At 38.3% G+C, this 9485-nt stretch overlaps 1 protein-coding gene across 3 annotated transcripts; it reads right to left on the bottom strand.

The window, feature by feature from the left end:
• Nucleotides 1-1537: 1537 nt before the first annotated feature.
• psmc4 (proteasome 26S subunit, ATPase 4) lies at nt 1538-8307 on the bottom strand. Of its 3 annotated transcripts, none has more exons than XM_023409616.2 (11): nt 8240-8307; nt 7538-7636; nt 6411-6597; nt 5457-5603; nt 5024-5133; nt 4697-4790; nt 4397-4564; nt 4167-4243; nt 3181-3349; nt 2577-2632; nt 1538-2402 (listed from the first exon to the last, which is right to left on the bottom strand). In XM_023409616.2, the coding sequence occupies exons 1-11, from the start codon at nt 8270-8272 to the stop codon at nt 2289-2291; spliced, it is 1254 nt and encodes a 417-aa protein (XP_023265384.1). In that variant the 5' UTR covers nt 8273-8307; the 3' UTR covers nt 1538-2288. The 3 variants fall into 3 exon arrangements, with proteins under 3 accessions (XP_023265384.1, XP_023265385.1, XP_023265383.1); XM_023409617.2 differs by lacking the exon at nt 8240-8307 and adding an exon at nt 8173-8204; XM_023409615.2 differs by lacking the exon at nt 8240-8307 and having other exon boundaries at nt 7538-7687.
• Between the last annotated feature and the right edge of the window lie 1178 nt (nt 8308-9485).

Genomic DNA, 9485 nt, shown 5'->3' with positions numbered 1-9485 from the left:
ATTCACTCTAAGGGTTACAGGTTATTATAAATTATTTTTAGTTGAGTAATGAATGTGCATTTGTAATTAACTTTATCGTGGGCAGAAGTTCTGAGGTCACATGCTCTAGAACAGGGCAAAAAATTGAAAGAAAACAAAAAGTACACATTTCATACAGGTGAATACATTTCACAGTTAAGGTAAGTAACATTAATTTACCTTTGAATAACGTGATCATAGCTGTAACTTACTCATGTACATAAAAGTGATTGCATAGGTTTTGAAAATATCAATACATATGCAGTCACTTTTTTCTGTGTCTGCCAGTACTATGAATTTGATCCCATCTCTGTTTTTGATGGCAGAGTTTGCAAAAATGGCAGTCCAACCACCTCTGTACCAGTTATTTCCTCTCAGGCCATCGGCACCTCAAACCAGCATGGAGGCGTTGGTGTCAGCCTTGTGGTGTCAACTCTGCCCTGGACAGTACTTTGGACAAAACCACAGACTGGATAAAGTCTTTGCTAGGATGTCCAGCTGGCCAGAACAGGCAGCCTTGCAGCTCTGTCCCTACTATTTTGACCAGGTCACTTACAGTCTTCCTACCAGAGACCAAGTGAAACGCATGTAGGTGCCATTAGTAGGATTTCCACCGTTATTTGTACATCAAGTCATATTCAGGGATCTCCCAAAATTTCATATAACCCTAGACTGTGCTTGTTTTTTTGTTTTTTTTATCTACTTCATAGTTTGGGTTATAACAGCAGGTAAAGTTGAAATTTATTGTTATTATATTACTTTTCCCTATTGAATCCAAATTAAATATACTACAGTAAATTCAAAGTTTTCCCAAAGGGACTCTGGTCATCAGGCCTCAACTTTTCCACATAAATCCATAATATTCTTGAACAAAGGTGATGATTGCTGTGTAGCTTGGTGTGTATTTGTTTCACTGACGCTGCAGCTTGAAAGCTATAATGAATGATCTTCCACCCACTTGTGGCCTAAAGGGAGAGCTGCAACCTCAGGCTGCACTGCTTCGACTCATGGGTAGACTTAAAACAAGAAAAGCAGAGGGCCACTGAGCAGCATGGAAGATGGCATTTAAGGACCGACCGAGAAGCTCGGCCTACAGCTGGCATCCACTTGAGTCGACTTTGTCAACTCCAGGATCCAAACACTGGCAGGAGTATATCCACAAAACAGTATAATTATCTGATGTATGGCTACTGCTAAATACAGATATGAATGAGCATGTGTCTGATGTTGTAATGTGATACCAGCATAGATAACACCTATGTGTGGGTTGGAAATATGGTTCTCTCTTCGTTTTTCTGGTTATTCTTCTGGTTCATATTCATTTTACTCACACCGACTTTGTCTAAGTAACCATTTCTAAGCTTAAGGGCAACATTTCCCATCTCGATTGCCAAGTGTCTGAGTAAGTGCTTTAGCAACATCTCTCAAAAAAACATTTTGCTGGCAGGAAACAAAGCACCATTACTGAACACTGAGAAAAAGTGGACAAAGGCCGAGCAATGCAAGACAATAGCTGAGGTAATTCCTTACTTAATATATTTAATCACAATTAGGTCTGCTACTAATGATTTTTCTTTTTCAATGAATCTGTTGATTATTCTTTTTCTTAATCATTTGGTCCATAACATTTCAATTCAAAACAAATTTTAGTTTAACATCATAGAAGATTGAGAAAAAACAGCCAATATTCACATTAGAAAACTTGAACCAGTGAATTTTTGTCCATTTTGCTTAAAAAATTACCTAAATGGTTAACTAAGTGATCACAGTAGGTGCCAATTCATTTTCTGTCAATTAATTAGTATCAATTAATCCAATAATAAAGATAACAAGAACAACTCAGCAGTTTTGTAATTCAGTATCTTCTACTAAAAAACATATTTCAAGGGAGAAAAACAATGGCCACCATTTTCCTTTTTTTATGGAAAACTTTAATGGATTTTTTTTTTATAAGTAATGTCTTGTTAAGTGAGTACATATAGATACAAATGTTCTATCCTAGCTACTGTCAGGGCCAGATATTTTTAAGGAACCAGAGGAGTGCCTGTACAAAAAACACTCCATCACATGGTAGTGTGTCTTCTCAAGGCTGGAGACAGAGGGCTTATCTGACATTAGGCCTTGTGTGCTGCAGTAAATTTAGTCCAAAAATCAATGCAGGTCAGGGACTGAAAATCCACAAAAGACACACTGTAGATACAGACACGGAGACGTAAATCAATAACAAACTTGTGTGTCTGGACACCTTTTTTTCTCAATGTATTTTGTCTCTACTTGTAGAACTCATGCTCCTGCTCATCCTTTTTGATGACAGTCTTGTAAGCCTTCTCGAAGTCTTTGGCCAGGACGATATACCTGTTCTCCCGCACTGCCAACATGCCAGCCTGAGACAGCCGAGGAAGAAATGAAAAACAGAAGATCAAGCAACAAATTAATATGTATATATTTAGTTGTTCTATGCGAAAATGAAAGATTCTTAATTTTATCCCATTAGTTTTGTTTTCAACTATAACTGAATAAACAGATAAATGAAACAGATAATTAAAGCTCTAACTCACCTCCTGGCAGATGGAGTTTATATCAGCCCCAGAGATCTTGTCTGGTCTGGCCACATCTGTGCATCAATTAAGAACTGAACAACACAGCAATGCCAAATAGAAACAAAACATCTGAGTATCCAACTGTGTTTAGACATACAGGAATGATGCAGTGCAAGGTGAATGCGCACCTTTAACACAAATTACAAATGAACTAGCTGTTGAATATTTTTCGTTTTCATTTTTTCTTTGAGATTTTGAGTTTGTTTTCTGCTTATTTGTCAGTTTGAGGGCAAAAGGAATAAAGTGTCTTCAATAAAACCATCTCACACTCAGATGTCTGCGGTAAATGTGATACTAATGCAAACAAGTATGTAAATAAAAGCCAGACATCACAGGTCATTAACTCTGTAGAGTCATTTTAAACGCTGACAATTTCAGTAGTGTGGAACAGAAGTTCAAACAAATCTTGTGTGCACAATTGGAAGCATATCTATTGTTTGTAAAGAAAATATACTATTTTGACCATTAACAAAATTCCCTACAAAAGGAAACATTAATTTCTCTCCCTGATATACACACATAAACACCACTGAAACATGCTGTTATTGAGGCAAAAGGATACAGTCCTCCAGGTCCACCTCTTCAGAGAGGTTCATTTTACTGGTAATGGTGGAGAAAATGAGACGTTTCTGCCTGCGGTCGGGCAGGGGGAACTCAATCTTCCTGTCCAAACGACCAGGACGGAGCAGGGCCGGGTCCAGCGTGTCTGCTCTGTTGGTGGCCATGATCACCTAAGAGGGGTTCAGATGTCAAAGGAGATCACGTGAGCATGATGGTAAATTGTAAACATATCATAATATGGGGTGTATTTGGCCCCATATAAAACGTCTGCTTCTGGCTCAGTGAAGGGAAAAAAAATTAGCTGAGCTTGGACCAAATACACCCATGGTATCTAGGGCAGCGGTTTCGCCGAAACTTTTAACATCCATCACTCACCAAATGTTCAAGAAAAACTAAACTTTTTACAATGCCTGCAAAAAGTCTGGAAAACTAAACTAAGGTATCTGCTATGAATAACTTTTAATTATAGAAAATCATACACTTCTTTAAAAAAACTTGCACACACACTGAACTGCAGTTGCTTTGCTCACAGTCTAACAGGGAGCCTCATTCCAACCTGCAGCTGTAGAATTAACAAAATTATTCTATGCAATTTGCAAAGTGTCTGCAAAAGAAAAACATGGAAAAGGGAATTCTTTACAGAAAAAACACAGTTTGTGGTAATACACACACAGCCATCCTCTTCATATACGCAAGGCTTTGGACAAGTCTGACCAGTACTGCATGTGAAAATAGCTTATGGGCAAAATGTCCATTTAGGGTTTGAAAAATGACAATAATAGCTTTAGGGGGTTTTTTTTTTAAGCTGAATGACACAGGGAGCAGTGATAATGGAAAAGTGAATGGATGGTAGGAGGAACCGGGGATTGGGGGCTGGGATGGCTCACATGGTGCTCCATCACTGGCGCCACGAGTCAGCACATACCAAGATGGTGCAGTCACAGGGGAAGACTTAAGAGCTTTCTGAGTGGAGTGGACTTGGCTTACCTTGACATTGACATTCTGGTCAAAGCCATCCATTTGATTAAGCAGCTCAAGTAAGATTCTCTGCACTTCCCTGTCAGCTGCAGAAGAAAACAATGTAAGAGGGTGAATTTTTACCATGATGTTTTTGCATTTACAACGTAGTCAGGGTAATTCTTGACTGTAGGACAAAGAAACAATAACTAGAGGGTTTGTGTGCAACAGGTCTACGTGTGAGCCAAACAGATTTGTACCTCCAGTCTGTGCATCAAAACGCTTGGTGGCGATAGCATCAATCTCATCAATGAAAATAATGGCAGGTGCATTTTCCTTCGCCAGCCGGAAGACATCACGCACCATACGAGGGCCTTCACCCAAATACTTCTGAACAAACTCAGAGCCCACCACACGGATGAAAGCAGCTGGACATGAAGAGAATGACAGAGATATATTGTTCCTCTCAGTGTACTTTATCCACATCAATAATCTGTAATTAAAATACAGTATCTTTGTACAAATCACTTGTTAAGTGTAATGGTCTGCGGAGGACTTACCTGTAGTGTGGTGTGCCACAGCCTTGGCCAACATGGTCTTACCACATCCTGGAGGTCCGTACATAAGGACACCCCTGGGTGGGTCAATGCCAATCTGAGACAGTAAGCAGACAAAGGCCGATTGACAGATTAGTCCCGTTTCAATCCAGTTGCTTGAAACTGGTTATGCAAATCGTTTGTGACTGACAAAAAGTTACTGCATGTAGCACAGGGTTTCTGCATTTTCATTGCTCAAATCCATGTTATTTTCCTTCACTTTGAGCATCAACCCAATAAATGTTTGTCAGAGTTCATGCTGGAATGTCATATTACTTTTGAATATCTGACCTGTTTGTAGAGCTCAAAGTGTGTAAGTGGCAGTTCCACTGCTTCTCTGACTTCCTGCTTCTGGATGTCCATACCACCAATGTCAGCATACATCACATCTGGTTTTTGGTCTGGGAGCAGAAACACAGCAAGAAGGAAAATTATACCAGCTATGCTATTCAATACAAGTAAAATGAATACAAAATACATTTCTGTTCAGAAAATTGCCTCTTGTGCATTTTAATGGATAAAATTAATGGACAAGGAAATTAAATTAACTGATTGCTTGATAGTAAAAATAATTAATAAAATCTTTTGAGAGAGGACTGGAAAAAATCCAGATGTGGTCACAGTCACATTCTGGTTTGCTGTGTTGAGCTTCACAGCAATTAAACATGTTTACAGACCCGGCAACCTGAAATCCTCTGAGAGAGAGTGGCACTGAGTGTTTTACCTGACGTCAGCATCATGATGCTGCTGTCAGCTTCAGGAGGGAGCACATCTACCAGGGCGTTGCTGTGCTTGTGCAAGGCAACTGAGGCGTTGGGTTTCAGCAGCTCTCTGTCGATGGTGCTCAGGATGCGCACATAGTAGTTGGACCCTGAAAGGGGAACAATGGTCAATAGAAGTGGAAAGAACACAGGAAACATGTAGCTCATACTGAATAATTAAAATATGACAGCGCACAGTACATCTCTTCTCGGATCTCTCAAAAGACTCTGAAAGCCAGAACACAATAAAGTATTCAAATATACAGCTTGTATGCATCATCTGCCATTTAATTAATTTTTAATTATTAGCTTTAACTATTTATTTATTTCACAGTCATTATTTTTGTGCTTTAAATGCATACTTTTTTGCATTCAATTTCTCTCTTGGAAATATAATGCTAGTAAGAATTTAATAGCTCTTTAGTACAGAAAAAACTGATTCTATGTCAATGTTTATGGGTGAGGTGAGAATTACAGGGCAGATGCATGTCTTTAAATGCTATGTTGCCAAAAAGTAGTTACGTTTGTTGTTAAGATTTTCTGTGTCTGAACCCCCTCCCATCTGAAATTTAGAGCTGCCACAGACGGTGTTTGCTAGTGCTGCATGTAAATGTATCTATTTAAATATTTTCTGAGTGCTAATAACTTTCAGATGTGTGATGATTCAGGTTCCATTTCCAGGCTTGGATCTATGTATTTCTCTCAAGTGTATGCAGTCCATCTTGGGTTTGTGTAAAATAGTCACTGGTCTTCTATGCGTCAGACATATATTTTTTGACTTTGAAGTTCTGTGGGACTGTCAATATGGTCAAACAGAGCTTAATCTCCATATTGTATTACTTAAAATAATATTGGCAGCAAATGACTTAGTTAGTGTAGGTCTTTCATATTTTGACATGTTTTTCTTTTAACGGTACCTGTAGTGGAGCCAACGATGGCGGTGTTCTGGTCAACAGCTTCCAGAAACTGGCCAATGACGAGTGGGATGCTCTGTATCCTCTTCACCTCCTCCTGGGCATGGAGGAATTCTTTCTTCAGGTTCTTCTGTTCATCTTTTATGTACTCCTCCTGCACTTCCAGGAACTCCAGCTCCTGCTGAAGCTTCTGCAAAGACATGACAAAAGGAGAGGAAGAAATGAGTGCTGGAAACAGATGTACCATAAATCTGCTTGCTGGAGATCATAAACCCAAGTTAGTGGCTTGTGGACGTGGAGAGTTGAAGAATAACTAAAACAACAAATATTTGAGAACAAACAATTTGAAACTTTCTCTTTTGGAAAAAGAATAATAAAGAGATGATTCCATAATTAATTTAAAAGGTATTGTGTATGAAAACAATCTAAAATACATTATGTTTTGAGATCTGCAATTTTATCAGTCAATATCAATTACTACAATAGTAGATTATGAATGTACTGGTGTCTTTCAAAACTCTGCCTATGCAGACCATCATGCACACTGAGATTATGCAAAATATTCTGATACAATGACATGTGGTGGACAACTGGTCATACTGAAAGCACCACACTGTATCTGACTCTGTGAGGCAACCCAAAATATATATATTGTCGCAAATTTCTAAGTAAACTATAGAGTAATTATTTTGTATTACTCTTGATAAGCAATTCAGCTTAGTTGACTTTACAGGTTTGCAGGTCGACAAGTTAGTGCCTGGAATTTAAATGTAAAAAAAAATATATATATATATATCTGAAAAAAAGTAGGTGTCTTAGGTAAATATGGTCCGTGTCAAATTCACTCCTGACATTTTTTTTCACTTAATAACATCTCTCAAATCAATGAGAAATCAGAATCAGAGGTTTGAAACCAGGCTCCTGTAATTTTATGCATGAGAGTAATTTGTACAAGCTTGTTTCATATTTGTCTCTAGTGAAATTCACTGCTGTCGTTTGAAATTTAAGCAGACCCTGTGTTATCCGTGAAGACGGAGAATAAGACACATTTGAACCCTTCAGTTCAGTCATACTCAGAGGTATGTGGTAGGTTATAACTTTTGAATAAAATATCTGAGCGGGTATCAGACCTTGTATCTGCTGTAAAGGTCCTCAAGATCCTCTGGTTCTGGTGCCAGGAAAGAAAGACCTGTCTGAGGTCTAGAGCTCAGTATTGCCGGCATGTCGTCCTGTGAAGGTGACAACAACAAAAAAACATTTAACATGAGCAACCTAATGTAATTACCACCACACATGAGTGAAGAGGTTGCACTTAGCGCATAGTACACACTATTTTCGGCTAAGCAACAAAGGATAGCTAACAATGTAACAACGGTATTCTCGATTATTACATTGCATCTACCATAGACAAACATTAGCTTAGCTACTCCTAGCTTGTTAAGAGCTAGCTAACTTTAACGATTAGCAACAGCAAAATTTGGCCACTCAAAGCTGTTTACGACGCACCGAGGCGACATGAAAACATAATCCAAATAATTGACATCAACCCTTGAAAGACACAGTTTCATAAAACCTGCTTAAATCTATTTTCTTGAGCTCTACAAACACCATGCTAATGCTAGCAGCTAACTCGCATGACATAGCAATTGCATTGAGTAGAGAATGAATTGGCAGGTTTACGTTTCAGCAGTGTTAACGAGCTAACAAACGGTAAAAGACTACAACAGACACACACAGAAAGCAACACTCAAGAACTTATATTTACCAAAGCCTACTACAGAAACTCTGTTAGTTTAAAGTGCAAAACAGGAAACAATCTCACTGATTCATACCGGGCTCTTTTCTACGGCGACGATATCCTCCATGTTGGAATTTGCCGACCGACTAACGTTTGACGTAATACGTTGACGAAAGGTTGTATGGGTAATGTAGTTCAATGTAGGGAACAGGTATTATTAAGAAGTTCTTGGGCTAGATCCTTTAATTTCAAAATACTCAATTACAAGTGAAAGTCCTGGATTCAAACTCCTACATGAGTAAAAGTACAGAAGTATTATCAGTAAAGTATAGGCCACTTAAGTAGTGTATCAAAGTAAAAGTACTCGTTTTGCAGTAAAATGTCCCCTGTTACTGATATATATAACTTTACCCGCCTTTTTAAAAGATATAAAAGTAACAAAGTAAATGGCAAACAATACAGAATGACTCAAGATTCGTATGGTTTTCATGAAAATAGCGTTCCTTTCAACTGTATTTTACACTTTAACACACTTACCACAAGCACAAGTGGGTGAGCAGAAAATTCTTGTGTATATCCTGCTGCAGATGAGGTGGTCGTCACACCTCTGCAAAGCAATTTCCATTCAGGGTTCAACAGTTGATAAATAATTAAGATTGATGATTTCCCTTGAACTATATCTTTTTCTGTGTGGGAGGACACATGGTGCAAAAGTGCATCACTGTGTGCACAAACTGTATTGGCCTGTACATCTGTATCTGGGAGGATGGTGCTTAGTTCAAAGGGTGTCAGTGTATTTAGTCATTTAATGGTCTCCCATTTTTGCAGATGGAAAACATGTAGTGTCACACTGAAACACCAGCAGTAAATACAATCTCTGCTTAAGGTTTACTTACTCATTTCCTCTGAAACTCACATGGTTTTGATCAGCAGATAAAACTTTTAGGGTTTCTTGCTCTATTAGAGTCAGTTCATGATTGAATTTGGAAACAACAGTGATACAATCAGAGTTGACCTTGAGCGGAGTTTTGCTGGCGACTGTTTCTAAGAAGAAGATTTAATTGTTTAAGGTCAACTTTTAAGCCAACATGAAGAAGAAATACTACAGCACAGTTGTACATTTGTACAGTTTCTTGACAGCTGAACACACTTCATCTACTCATGAGGACTGTGATACAGCTGAAAGTTCTATTCAATATCAAGCAATTAACTGGAGCTTGAGTGGACTGTTTTGTGAACTTCATTGTTCTATAATTCTGTGCTAAAAAATCCAAAAGAGGAACCACATCCTGTACTATACTTTCAGTTTCAATCCCTTACTTTGATTTTTAAAGACAAAT

The sequence above is a fragment of the Seriola lalandi genome, unplaced genomic scaffold (assembly GCF_002814215.2).
Source record: "Seriola lalandi dorsalis isolate HSWRI2012SDOR001 ecotype SW California unplaced genomic scaffold, Sedor1 jcf7180002054400, whole genome shotgun sequence".
In the NCBI taxonomy this organism is placed as follows: Eukaryota; Metazoa; Chordata; class Actinopteri; order Carangiformes; family Carangidae; genus Seriola; species Seriola lalandi.
Note: the sequence above shows the minus strand (reverse complement) of the source record. Positions and strands in the feature narration are given on the sequence as shown.